Source organism: Homarus americanus, unplaced genomic scaffold, assembly GCF_018991925.1.
Source record: "Homarus americanus isolate GMGI-L3 unplaced genomic scaffold, GMGI_Hamer_2.0 scaffold19518, whole genome shotgun sequence".
NCBI lineage: Eukaryota > Metazoa > Arthropoda > Malacostraca > Decapoda > Nephropidae > Homarus > Homarus americanus.
Window position 1 is genome coordinate 146,026 of NW_024723340.1, and position 15,148 is coordinate 161,173.

The 15,148-nt window shown below is 36.9% G+C and overlaps 1 protein-coding gene across 2 annotated transcripts in view; it reads right to left on the reverse strand.

Annotated features, from left to right (window-relative positions):
- Positions 1-6,318: 6,318 nt before the first annotated feature.
- The window catches only part of LOC121863408 (ras-related protein Rab-24-like), a 39,216-nt gene continuing 30,386 nt past the window's right edge, over positions 6,319-15,148 (reverse strand). For both annotated transcript variants that reach the window (XM_042362036.1, XM_042362035.1), the window contains 2 exons: positions 9,650-9,800; positions 6,319-7,119 (listed from right to left, as the gene is read on the reverse strand). In XM_042362036.1, the coding sequence (XP_042217970.1) occupies positions 6,952-7,119; positions 9,650-9,800 (319 nt within the window). In that variant the 3' untranslated portion in view covers positions 6,319-6,951. The remainder of the gene's footprint in view (positions 7,120-9,649; positions 9,801-15,148) is intronic.

Sequence of the window (15,148 nt, forward strand, 5' to 3'; positions counted from 1 at the left end):
CAAGACTTACAGAGGAAATTATTGTACACCGTAATACCCTGTAAAAATCCTGGGCATATAGCACTGGAGAAAGTCTAGAACTCCAGAACTTTTGGGGTAAATGTTATTACAAGGGTTATTGTGCTCAAGTTGCTCTGCTCACATGTTAACAAGTCTAAAAAATATGCAATAAAATAAGGGTTCAAAATTTTTGCTTGGCCAAGAAAATTCTTAATGAACCCAAAAGGGAGTTAGTATCTAACTTAAACATACGGTATTCTGATTCAATTATATCAAGCAGAGGGGATAAAGTAACCAATAATAAATTGTGACTACAGTAGTTATAGTCCATCGACTACTACAAAAATTGTGGCGAACTCTTTTGGGTAGTTCCTTTTTTTGTTAGCTTGTGCATTAATCGGGACCTGTGTAATAATGTATATGCCATAAAAGGACTGTACTAAAACTGCAGGTTTGAATGTGTAGAGTAGGTGAGGCTAGATTCAGGATTAGTGTTTGGACCCAGGGATTACCAGTATCCAATTAATCAACAGAAAATACAAGTGCACCTTTCTCCTGAAATTTCATGCAAGGTATGAAACTCTCATTATCTTCACTTTTTCTGCTGGAAACCCGAATGTGTGTGTTATAAGCACTGTACCTGCTAAATAGTTTGGAAAGTTGGGAAGCTGGACAAAAGCAATCACATTTATCTATCCACAAGGAATTTCTTGTTATTTTTTTTTTATTATATAAAATATGACTGTGTAAGAGGAAATAGGTATAATTTGTCATTTGGTAGATAAATATATACTGTACTTGTATAATAAATGGTGATGAAAGGGAGTAAGATATCAAAAGAGGATATTTCCTGTATAAAGTAGGCTATTTATGCTGCTCATATGCAGCTATAGACTGGAGAACACCTGTCAAAAAAAAAGTACACAAGTCTAAAACACATGAAAGTGGGTTAGTTTGTAACCTGAAGTACTATTTCTCATCATAGGTGTGAAATTACTTCAATAAAGAAAATAATAAATGCTACTACCTAAAATCTGAAACTGCCAATTTTGGAGAAAATCAATGAAGGATTTGTTAAGCCACCATTTTAATGATGAACAATTAATGCTTTTGGCTACTGTATTGGAACTAATGAATCCAAAGTAAAAGTAGACAGAGGCAGTCATCAGATTGTTGAGAGTTTGAGCTACTCTTTATGTGCTCATCAATTGTAGCAGTTTCTTTAAGATAAATGTGATGTTAAAAAATTAAAAATAACTGTCCTCTTTCACTGAAACACCAAGACAAATGATACTCTCAGACATGGAAACTTTACTTCCAGAAAGATTCAACATTTCGAGAAAAGGTGTAACAGAGCAACTAAGATGTTTCCTGAACTACAGTACAGTAAATATATCATTTCGGCTATCCAAGTAGACTGACGGCCTTACAACTAGCTCCTCTTCAGACAAGAGTATACGGCAGATCTCACAGAGATTCAAACTATTGAAGGAGATGGAAATCATAAGCCCAGACCATTTTTTCTGTTGTCATGTGCCACCAACACAAGGGGATACAACTTCAAGCTCGCACAACTATTAGGAAATACTTCACACAAAGGATGGTAGACTTATGGAACAGTCTACCAGCTCAAGCTGTGTAATCAAGATTCAAGAACAGAGCTGGTTTTAAAAATTGTCCTTGACAAGATTATAAAGGTCAATGGAGGGACTCTAAACAGGCCACTAGCCTTCTTCCCTTAACAATGTCCACTTTTAGTTTGGGTGACCATTAGGTAAATAGACAGGTAACTCCTTTAATAATGGTACATACAAAATGCATCTTAACTGCCCAGTCAGTGTATTCATTCCAGTCCTGTAATAGGTCTTAACTGGCCACAAATTGAGTCATGGTATCCATTATATTTAGGCTTAGGGACCACAGACAGGGTTCATTGTACAGTAATTTCAATAGTGAGCCACATTGAAAAGTCGCTTCTGGCTCACAAGCCAGGATTAGAATAATCCTGCTCTAGTGTCTATACCAAGCTTAAGTTTGAAAATTGAATATGTATGTTTACATCTCATATGAGAAATGTAAATTATAGGTACAGTTGTGGAAACGTGTTCCTACACCACGTAGAAACCACAGGGGCAAATCCAGGGGGGTGGTGGTGGTCCTGGAGGACCAGACCCCTTCCTTTTCATCAGAAAATTCCAATACTTTTCATTAATGCAGTACAGTATTGTACTAAGGCATTTTTGTAAAGTAAAAAGTAATTACTATTGACCTCAGAATATCTAATATCAAGTGCATATGACCTCAAAATGCCCATGATATAGGTCATATAAAAGAAAAAAGAAAATAAAATCAGGTGGGAGGTGGGGCTTACAGCACCCTCACCCCCCAAAAAATCATCAGTTGGGTGGGCTTGCTGTGCTCGTGATGTTCCCTCGCCCATAATTTCTTGGACCCCCCTTGATATTCCAGGATCCACCCCTGAATCTGTCTCCAAACAACCAACCTATATGACCTATAGCAAACTAATCCATCTATCACCTCCCTCATTACAGTACTGTAGTTATATCACTACTGAGATGTTGCCATTTGGAGACAGGTTACCACAGGGGGTGTAGGAACACATTTCTGCAGCTATACAATACAGTACATCTTTGTGCATAATCTTGAGTTAAGTCAACCTATCTAAAATTTATGATCAGTACTAACTTTGCCGAGATACAGAATAACAGTAACACTGGGTAAAGCACTGAATCTCCCCGAACAACCTTCAGTAGGGTGTTCTATGAAATGCTACATTCAAAATATATATTAACTTTTAGTGTTACCATTATGAGGGGACAAACTGAGAAATTGACTTCTCCCTTTTGAGTCCCCCAAAAATTATATACAGTACAAATTTGTTTTAAATATTTTATGAGTGAATTTAAGAGTAAGGTGTTCATGAATAAAACGAGGTACAGTATTACATGCTTCTTCATTTTACATTACTTATCACAGGTTAAGGAAATAACGTTATTTTAATACAATAATCAAAATAACCAGTTTGTCGTTCAGCTCAAAAATATAAAATCTATAAAAAGTACAGCACCAACATGGGCTACTTTATCTAAATTTAATTTCTACCTGAGCCAATGTTTATTCACTCATTTTGGTTCTATGCCTAAGATAATTGGATTTCAAGGTTTATTTAAGAGCTAACAGAGAAATACGTAACACACATTCTACCTACAACAGGACATAGGTAATCATCAAGGGTCGATTATCACGAATAAACTTTTGATTACTCCAGACATACAGCTCAATATCAAAACAAGTATGATGAATAGGAATGGTCCATGGGATACTGTATTTCACAAGCAAACTGGTAGACTTCTTTATGGGAAATAAAGAAGACATTATAAAGTTAATACTTATGTACAATCAGTGACAAAATTATCTTCCCAAATTTGGATGAATGAATCATGGAATACACGAGCCTTCTGACACACACTTGGAAACTTTTGAACAGTTGGCAGGCCTGAAGAGGACTGATCCTAAGTTTCTAGGGTACCCCTGTTGTCCATTTATCATGACTATAAAAAATAGAATTTTCACATTAATCACTTTGGGATCCTTTGAACCATCATAAGCTTCATGTTACGCATAGAAAGAACTTCTGTCTCAGATGAATCATGCTACCCAGTCAGGCATACCAACCGTTCATAATTATGGAGTCTAAGTAAATCTTTCATCATGTTTTACCAGCTTAAAAAACTTATTGGACAAAACTGGGTAGATAATTTTGTCGCTCACTGTACATTCAGGGTCAAAATTTTGCTCCCGCCAAAAATGAAACAGCATCGACCCCAGATGAGATGAAACAGTCAGGGTAAGTCAGTTCAGAGACTCATTCCCGTGACTCAGTTTCACCACGAGGGGCGAACTTTTGTCCCCGACTGTACATCCTGCAGCAATATCATTAAATAAAACTCATGGACTAATAAGTGAACAATGGTTGAGCCATTGTTAAGTGAATCAATCACAGCACAAAATAACGATGGAACTCAATAATTTTTTATTATTATCACTGCCAGCAAGAACATTATGTTTACCCTAAGGAGACATCTGGAAGGCCAAGGGTTACAATGTCATAAATTTTCTGAATTAAAAAATAAAATTCTTTAATATCCAAATGGCCAAGACAACACAATAATAAGTTCATGACTCTAGTTTTGTCTCAGTAATCAACATGACTATAAATTAAAATTTTCACTAAATTTGTGCAAAAAAAAAATTGACCAAAAGAAAAATGCAATGGATGTGACTTGCACAATTAATCACAGCAGAAATGGTCAAATTGAAGCAGGCTTCAAATCTTGTGCTGTATCAGGACTGAAGAAATAAAATAACCAAGTACTGTACAGTAGTCACAGGTCCCCCATACTGTAAGCACTTTAGAACAAAAGGGTTTCTTTCTACATTCAACTGTTCAGTTCTTTATCATTCAAACTATTGTGCCACATGGTTGTTTAGAACCCTATTTTGCAAGTCCACATTCTCCCATCCAAGAATTTTCTTTCATTAACCTTTCTCCCTTCATGTAATTTTTTTGTTTTTGTTTAGCCTAAAATTGCCCCTGGGGAGCATGTTGAGATAAACTTCATATAACCATTTCTGAACTTTCTTACTCTCTAGTTGAAAATCCAACAAGTTAAATATTATACGTATATGCTTCACAACCCTTAAATGTCACCCAACATTAACAGATGTAAGCTGCAAGGATGGTGGCCAACAACAATAGATGTTTCATGTTCCTTGTATTCTAGTTTTTTCACATATGGAAGTACCATTTAAGGGTTAATCCTTAAACACTGGAATGGGTATATGACAATTATTATCCAACTTTTTTCGGAGGACACCTTTGACACCCGGGTCTCAAGTGTGGTAAAAGCATATATGATTTTGATGTTTTGTGCCATTAAAGCAAGATGTTTAATGTCTTACAATCCTTTTTTCCACTCTACCACAACATGGTTTACAATAAGGAGCAACATAATCTTCTATTACCTGTATTTGTTATTATTCATTCTCTAACTGATGTAACAGGTGCTCATCTCTAATGTGCCCTTCCAGAAGAAGGTCTAAACATAACCATTTGGAATGAGCCCCAACAAATGCTTACATTAAATAGGTTAAGGCCTAAAAGCACAATATTGCATTTTTCTCAGCTGAGAAAAGATGCCCCGCCCCTTCTCAAGAATTACAGCTGATTGGCGGTTTCAAACCTGTCCGATTTCGTCCTGAAGTAATGATGTATTTTTCTAAATGAGTTTATTTATAATCGTTGGGATGACCGTTTCTGACGAGAAAGATATTTAGCTAAATTATATAAAGATACATACATTCATTATTTCAAACATAAGTATGTAGGAAGTTTATCAGAAGTATTATACATGAATTAACTGTTAAACTCTGGTAGCAAATTCACATTTTCGGAGGATGCATTTAACATATACAATATATACTGTATACTGCACTTATTTTTACCAACAATAAGGCATACTAAGACAAATTATGTATCAGTAATATTACATTATACAAAAACTAACATTTTAAAAGATTAGAATCACATTGAAATATTTAGACAGCTGTCAGCAAAAGCTGGAAATATGAAGTTGTTTGCAGTCGCATTTCCCGCCTTTGCTGACGGCCGTGTAAATATTTCAATGTGATTCTAATCTTTTAAAATGTTAGTTTTTGTATAATGTAGTATTACTGATACGTAATTTGTCTTAGTAGGCCTTATTGTTGGTAGAAATAAGTATACAGTCTCTCCTCGACTTACAACGGGGTTCCGTCCCGACGACCAGATCGTAAGTTGAAAAGGCGAAAATAATACGTAGAAATTCTAAAATGAAATACCGTACAGTAAAAGTAATCAATAATGAAAAATTAATAAAGTGTTACTGTGCACTTACCTTTAATGTAGTCAGCTGAATGCACACAGGGCCTCAATAATTTTTTAATTAAGCATGTAGACTACATTAATTGGATGAAGCAGAGGAGGAGACAGGACCGTCGTATGTCTGGGTTGTCGTAAGTCGAGGAGAGACTGTATGTTAAATGCATCCTCCGAAAGCGTGAATTTGCTACAAGAGTTTAACAGTTAATTCATGTATAATACTTCTGATAAACTTCCTACGTACTTATGTTTGAAATAATAAATGTATGTATCTTTATATAATTTAGCTAAATATCTTTCTCGTCAGAAACGGTCATCCCAACGATTATAAATAAACTAATTTAGAAAAATACATCATTACTTCTGGACGAAATCGGACAGGTTTGAAACTGCCAATCAGCTGTAATTCTTGAGAAGGGGCAGGGCATCTTTTCTCAGCTGAGAAAAAATGCACTATAGTCACTGTCTTTTTAATTAAAAATGAAAAATTTTTGTACCACGGAAAATAATTATGAAATTATCCTTGTAGTAATGGAATGAAGAAGATATTCTCAATAACCAGTAGAAATACACATGCACATCTTTATCAAGAGAAGTGTATTACACCAGCAGTAAACCACGTGGCTAGCACAGTGGGTAGGTGTTCATAAGAGGCCCATACACATACAACTCATCACATAGATGATAATATCAGCATGATATTTACCACAAGTAGGCTTGTGTCTGACTAGAACCAGTCCTAAAATTTTAACTAATTTTGCACAACCAAAGATGTTATGCTGGCCATTACTGTACAACTTTTTTGAAATTAAATTATCTATACAGTACAACCTCAAGAATATAAGTCATTTGTACCATTCACATATACAAAGTATACTTTTATTATCATCATTCAACATCACTGTTGATGAATGAACATATGTCAACCTGTACATAAAAATAAAAGTGTAAGTAACTATACTGTACATTAACCACATATTAAAGTTATCACAGCTATATTCTGTTATGAATCAACAACACCCTTTTTTCTTCTTGTTGTTATGTAGAGTGATGGTTGAGTTTTCCAGTGTGGCCATGACATCTGCATTTGTAACTGCAAAATCTTCAACAACACAATTGAACAACTTCTCAACATTGTTCCCAGTTTTGCTTGATGTTTCTATTACCTTTGCACCAACCTATTAAGCAAAAGCAAGGAAGTCACATACAAAACTTAAAAATAAGTAACCAGTAATCCAACATCTGAATTAAAATTCTCCACCAATGACTACAGGTATACAATAACTTTTGTCAAAACTCAGGATTTATAGTTTGCAATTTACCAATCTGCTGCCTAGTGAATGGTACTGTTGTATGAAAAGTACTTTCTCTATGTATAACCTACATCTTCCATATTATGAAACCATAAAAAAATGGGCAAATATCCTTAATACCCTTGAAAAATACCGGGCATTCCATATGGGTATAGATAAATGAAAAATGCTGTGAAATGGAAACAGTTATACTGTAGAGTTCAATGTTTGGCACATATTGCCTACAAAGATGGGAGATTGTGACTAATGTTATTAGGATTCAATGTGACCCATGTTCCAGACATGACTGTTCATAAAGACAGGCCACTTCTTCCCACATGTTGTTCCACATCTCCAGCATGGTTTGTGTGAAAGCTGAGGCAAATTTAACGGATTTAACGCTGCTTGATTTCTTTGTGTGGGGCTTTGTAAAGAATATTGTGGAAGCTCAACAGCCCATGGACACTGTTGATCAGAAGAACAAAATTGCTGTAGCGACTTACTAACACCCGCCGATATGAAAGGGGCTAAACTTGAAAATTACTGCACAGTATTCCCTTTAAGATCGTGGTTTTAAAGCTTGCATCCCTCGGAAACTCACAGATTTCCATGAAAAATAAATCAAATAAATCGGAGGCTGTGTGCCAGGGATCAAGAGGAGTCAACACTGCAGGACAGTACAGAGCACCATATTTCCCAGGTCATAAGATGCACACTATAATTAGCAAGGTATATTTAAGAAAAATAATATTTGCAGATTTAATAGCCTACTGTAATGGCAAAGCCAAATCACTGGCTATATGCTGTAGTGATGGGTTGTCAGACCACAGCTTACATCTCAGAAACAGTCCAGACTTGACCCGACATTAGGGGGGTCAAGTGTAGGGTAACTCTTGCGGCTGACCAAGGGTTATAAATCAGCCAGGCTCCCCTCTCATGTCACACGGCCCCATCTGAAGATTTCTCCAGAATATACAACTTATAGTCTCTGAAAAAGTCCAGACCTGACCCTACATTAGCGAGGGCAAATGTAAGGAGACCCTTCGCCGCCCCCCCCCGATCAGCTCAACCTGACGGCTCGCCTCCCAATATATAGGACGTCCTAGTCCTCCCTCTGCCCAGAGAGAGACAGAGAGAGAGTGTGTCTTGTAACCAAAAAGGGCCAGCTACCACGTCCCCAGTCCTGCTCGAGAGAAGTCTTGGGCCGGAGGCAAGCCGCCTCCGGTCGCCTCCGGTTAGGAGCGAGTTGCCCTCGACACACCTGTGCCCAGCTAAGCAGTCTCCCATAGAGACAGAGAGAGAGAGAGAGTGTGTCTTGTAACAAGGAAGGGCCAGCTACGACGTCCCCAGTCCTGCTCCAGAGAAGTCAGGGGCCGGAGGCAAGCCGCCTCCTGTCGCCTCCGGTCAGGACCGAGACTTCCCTCCGGCGCCCAGCTAAGCAGTCTCCCATAGAGACAACCCAGGACCACCTGCTAGGCCTCCCCTAGGTCACGTGAGTTTTTGTCAGAGCTTTCCATGGGATGAGTTACTTACGTGGGAAGTGTATTAATTTCATGTTCGTGTCCGAGAATCAGTGTCTAGTAACGTAATATGATGTCCAAGTAACGTAAACATAATGTCCTAGTAACTTCAATAGAAGGTGTTATTAATGTGTCCATGTCATGTTCGTAATTAATAAAGAGTTGTAACGAAGCGGTGTTTGAGAAGTCGCCCTTAAGACGTAATAGATGTGTATTGACGTATAAGATAAGATAAGTGTAAATAACTATCACGGCCACGCTACCAAAATCTTCCTCTCTTTTTTACTCTCTTACTACAAAATTTTATCTCTATATCTTCTACTCTTAAATCTGGCCTCATTACAATGGTGGCAGCGCACTTAACGTAAAACTCACGCCTCTTCCCTTTAGTGTTCAATACAGTGATAGTTAGAATCTTTTGAAGTAATCTCGTAACTATCTTGACGAAGCAGGCAGTACAAGGGTGGTTGCATTCGTAACATTATATTGGACATTCTCAGTAGCCCAAGTGCAGTTTGATTGTTAGTCAGTGTTGAACGTAGAAATTGTTTCAGTTATGAAAGCGGTGTCTGTACTAACTGTTATAACTTAACATGTCTTTTAACCTACATCCTCCTCCCTGTCCTAATCCTCACCTCACCCTCCTTACCCTTCCTCCCATCCCTGCCCCGCCCTGCCGTTCCGTGCCCCGCCCCGCCCCGCAAAGCCCCGGCCTGGTCCGATCAACCACGCCTCGGCTCCTCCCCACCTCACCCGCCACGCCTCGCCCCACCCCGCGCCGGCCTGGCCAGCCGCGTCCCGCCTTGCCTCCGTCCTTACCTTACCCGATTAAAGGGACTTTGTTCATTCAAATGCTAAATATTTTATTTAACAAATAACAATATCAGGAAGCTTACCTCTTCAGCATAATCAGAAAGATCATGAAAGTCAACCTGTCGTTCCTGAGGTTTATCCATTGCCAAATCAAGTTTTGTGCCGCAAAGATAAATCTTACAATCTTCCTCATGCTTCTGCACTTCTGACACCCAGAATTTTGCACGATCAGCACTGGTGGAGAAAATAGACCATTACTATATATGCATAATACTGGTACAGGTTGACAACCCTTTATCCGAAATTCCGAAAACTGAAAAGCTCTGAAAACCGATTTTTTTTTTTAACAGGGATTAGCCCACCCAGGCATAGATCACTGACCCACATCGGGGCCTGGGGGGCAAAAATGTAATACAGGTACAGGTTGTACCTCTCTAGTCTGGCATTCTGTGGTCCGGAAACTCCCGTGGTTCGGCACGATTTTAGTTTGTCCAATAGGTAGATAAGCAGCGTTTTTTTTTTTTTTTTTTTTTTACTTATCTGCATTATTATTATTATTACAGGCGTATTAAATTTTTGCCCCTCAGGCCCCAATGTGGGTCAGTGACCTATGCCCGGGTGGGCTAATCCCCCAAAATAAAAAAAATAAAAAAGCCGCGGGAAATTAAGGTTGTTTACATCCGGCAGTTTGGCTCTCTTTCTCTGCTTGTTTATACAGAGTACAACATTTAACCCTTCAATATATATGAGCAGTAAATAAGTGTTGCTTTCATATTTTTATGTAGAGTAATGACGATATGTTTTCACATGTGCACACTTACATACACGCAGTCTCACTTATTTTCTTTACCGTTAATGGTTAGCTACTTATATTGTTCAAATTATTACATTAAATAACATTACTTCAAACAAGCATATTAATTTTTTTACATTAATTTTACTACAGCTACAATCAGGGTCTTATTTTCTTCAGTTTTATATGTAGAACCAATCAGTCACTGGTTTTGTAAGCATTAACGAAAACAATGCTGGCAGCCGTCTCATCTCCTCATGTTAATATTCCACGTATTATTAATAAATTGTATTGTTCATTTTGCACACAAACATTAATTCAATAAAAAAAATTCAGAAACATTAATTAAAATATATATGAACGGTAAATTAGTGTTGCTTTCATATTCTTATATAGAGTAATGACGATATGTTTTCATATGTGCGCACTTACATACGCGATCTCTCTTTTTTCTTTACCATTATCGTTAGCTACTTCTACTGTTCCATTTATTAACATTAAATAACTTTACTTAAAATAACCATATTAATTTTACTACAGCTACAACCAGGGTCTTATTTTCTTCAGTTTTATATGTAGAACCAGTGAGTCACTGGTTTTGTAATCAATGAAAACAATGCTGTCTCATTTCCTTGTGTGTTTTAATATTCTACGTATTATTAATGAATTGTATTGCCCATTTTGCACACATAAACATTAATTAAATCAAAAAGACATTCAGTAATAAACAATAATGAATCTTTTGTACATAAGAGAAATGACGCTGTTTACATGATTGTGCACGTCGTCTGAACGTAGGTGGGCCGTTCAAACACGTTGAAATTCGAGTCTCCGCCGTCAAAATTTTAAATTGTTTTGTTTTTTGGTGTGTTCAAATAAAAAACGTCAAATTAAAAACTCGCGAAATTTGAGAAGCTACTGTACGACATTTAACCCTTCAATATGTCTTCAAAGAGACCATGAAGCAGAGAAAGTGGTGCTAGTGCTTCCAAGCGTAAGCACAAGTCACTATCTATCGAGGAAAAGGGTGAAATTCCATGGTCCGGCATCGGCCAGGTCCCGAGGTTGCCGGACTAGAGAGGTACAACCTGTAGTAATAATAATAATAATAATAATTATTCATTGTAAATACAATTTTTAATAAAAATACACCAAAATAAAATAATAATGATAACAATAATAACAATAATAATAATAATAATAATAATAATAATAATAATAAAATATAATAATAAAATTAATAATAATAATAATAACAATAATAATGAAGTAATAAAATAATAATAATAATAATAATAATAATAATAACAATAATAATAAAGAAATACAATGAAAAAAAAATCAAAAGTGAGAAACACGACCTAGACCTATGAATTATTATTACAGTGACCCCTCGGTTAACGAACTCAATCCGTTCCAGAAGGTCGTTCGTTAACCGAAAAGTTCGTTAACCGAAACCATTGTTTCAATGGGTTTTTGGGTAATTGGTTCCAGCTCACCGAAAATTTCCTAAATTCAACAAAAATGGTAGAAAAGTTCACTTACTTTGAGGTGTGTATGTAGAAGGCTCCTGGATGATGATGATGATGATGGGATTTAGAATGGGGGTGGAGGAGAAGGAAGAAGGCATTGGGGTGGAAGAGAAGTCACCCCATGGCGCCATTTCACTCATAAAATTTTAGCTCTCTTGGTGTAATTCAAGATTATTTTCTTTAAATCAACACTGCACTGCATTATATATTGTCAATATGTAAAATATATTTCAAAATGACCAATAATTTGCTTGGAAACACAGAAAAAAAGCGTTTAGTTGAAGAGAGTCTCAAGCAAGATGTTACCTCCAGTGAAAACAGAGAGAGACTAACGCCTGTTTTCTGTGTTAAGAGGCTGGATGCATAAACTAGTAACTTTACCTTCAATTATGTTCAATAATTGTTAAAATGACTAAAAAATTGAATATTAAACTTTTAAAAATTATTGAATAGTATAAACTTCTTTGATATTTACTAAAATAGTAAGGAATTTAAGCCCTAGAACCGATTAATGTATTGGCGGACTGATACTAAAGCTGGTTGCCCGGTCAGTGCAAGCGAAAACATGTTGAGGTCGGTTCGTAAGAAATTCGTTAACCGAATTTTTGTTCGTTAACCGAATTGAAGATCCTTATGGAAGGCAGTTCGTTAACCGAAATTTCGTTAACCGAGGCGTTCGTTAAACGAGGGGTCACTGTACTATTGTTATTACTATTGTTATTATTATTATTATTATTACAGTATTATTATTATAGATTTTATTATATTTTGGCACCACCCCCACCCCCCCAGGCCCCAATGTGGATCAGTGATCTATACCCGGGTGGGCTAATGCACATTAAAAAAAAAAAAAAAAAACCTAACCATTCTGAAAACCGAAAAATTCCGAAATCCGAAATGCCTCTGGCCCCAAGGATTTTGGATAAGGGATTGTCAACCTGTACAAGAGAATCTCTTACTTTGTATACATTTGTGTCTGACTATTTGGTGAACGTGTGAATTCTGGAAACTAAAGAGCAAGTTATAATACTGGTGCGATGAACCTTGGGACCATGAAGAGTCAGTGGCGAGTGAAATTCTGAAAAAAAGTCGAATAAAAATATTGTTACTCTGAGAAAAACCTATTCAAGAAGAAGTACAATAATCTTTCTTCATATTAATTCAAGTAAAAGTAAAAAGTTTATAAGTACAGTATTTAAGAAATTGGGAGTACAAATACCATTGCAATGAAAATTAGTTGCTAGGTTTGGTTTAAAATAATCATAGTTATTATATACTTTCAGGAAATTCTGTTGTTTTTTGTTTAAAATGCTAATAAATGTCGTTAAGGTTCTAGATTCTAGAATGTACAGTATGTGTATATAGCAAAGATGGCCTTGTGCAGTGTGAGATAAAGTGAATGATGTACATTAGATGTATACGGTATACCATAATTATATACAGTACTTGAGTACAGCTTATGTTTTTGTGGATGTATACAGTCTACCATATATACTTGAGTACACTAAGTTTTTAAGCAAAAATAAATAAAAAGTTGAATTATATATGCACAATATTTTTTAAGGATTAAAATTTATTCATTTCTGTGGGTCATTTACGGTGAACGTTAGTTGTACACACACAAAAAAAGGTATCTCGCAGGGGGATGGGGGGGGTCTGCTGACTTCCGTAATGATCCATACATCACATGATGTGTTCACATTCAGTTATACCATCAACTATATATACAGCAGGATATGTCGTTAGCAACAGATATGTGAGGACACCTTCAGGTAAGACAAGCAGAGCTGCCACCACAATACAGGACCAACACACATATTCCACTATCCCTCGTCTGTGGTGTCATATTGTTTTGCACATAATCCGTGCGGTACTTTTTTCTGTGTGTACATGCTCGCGGCAAGCTCCTTCATCCTGGGCTTGCCTACTGTACCATACCCCTAGATTCTTTCTTTAAGTTCCTGCATGAAGAGCGGAACCTCATCACTATATATACCACCTTAAATCTCTAAATACCTTAAACAAACGAAGATTTACAGATAATATTCTTTTCATTTGCAGCGTTGTTTATTTGTTGCCGACCTGTCCTGTAGCCACATCTCCCTACCATGCGGAGCTATGTGGTGTTATGGTTATTTAAAAAAATTAATTTCGAGTAGATATACGTGTTTCTTTTCTATTTGTACTTGGTTATATGCACACACAATCCTACATGCATTTTGTACAAAGCAAGTAAAAGAAATAATTATCACAAAGTCAAACAAAGGGAATAAACATTTCTTTGTGCACGTGAGCAGTGGAGGGGGAGGTGGGAAAGGAGTATGGCGGGCGGAGGGAGGCTTCGTCAGGGCTGGATTTACCTACTTGTGGGCCCCAGGCCAAACTCATCAGTGGGCCCCCAAATTTATAGAAATGTTTACATGTTTCAATAATCAATATGTATCACTTGATACACACATCAACACTGACACCTTTTTCCACAGAATGTTTCTTCTAAGTCAACTGAGATGAATCGGATGAAGCTTCAGTCACAGGTGGTACAGTACTTCCATTGCTGTAGGTGCTGATTTACTTAATCTCTGTGACTGTGACTCAGCCGACCTCGCTTCGTCATCTGAATCATGAAAGTGAACATCTACTGTGTCATCCCCTGGGAGTTTACTGTCACTGGTACTTGGCTCTGAATCTCCTTTTGGTTTAAAAAAAGTTGTCAGCTTTGGAACTGATTGCAGTTGTGCAGCTTTGGCTGCTTTTAACTTTCTCTTTTGTAAGCCACTCAGATATTTTTTTCAGGGACAACATATTTACCTCATGAGAATCCTCAAGAATAATCTGTAAGCAAAAAAATAGTGTAAGTCTAAAAGAGATATCAATATCACAAAGAATAGACACAAAAACACACGTAATATAACACTGAAGTCCATTTAATGCAACACGTAAAATATCATTAGTAAATAATGAGTGCCGCATACACAATATAAAATATCACTGAGCTGAGGCTGAGAAGATATTGACTGGCTGAGCGAGCTGTCAGCAAACCAACGGTAACCCTGACACGTACTGAACGTGAAACGATCCTGTCCTTCACACGTCAAGGCGCTGAAGGTTTCTTGAACTTTATTCTCTCTCTCTCCAGTATATATGTATGTATAGATAGAGATAAATAGATAGATAGATCGATGGTGGGACACGGACATTTAAAAATGTATATACAGTTGTACCCCACTTAACGCGGTCAATTGAACCCAGAGGGTCCC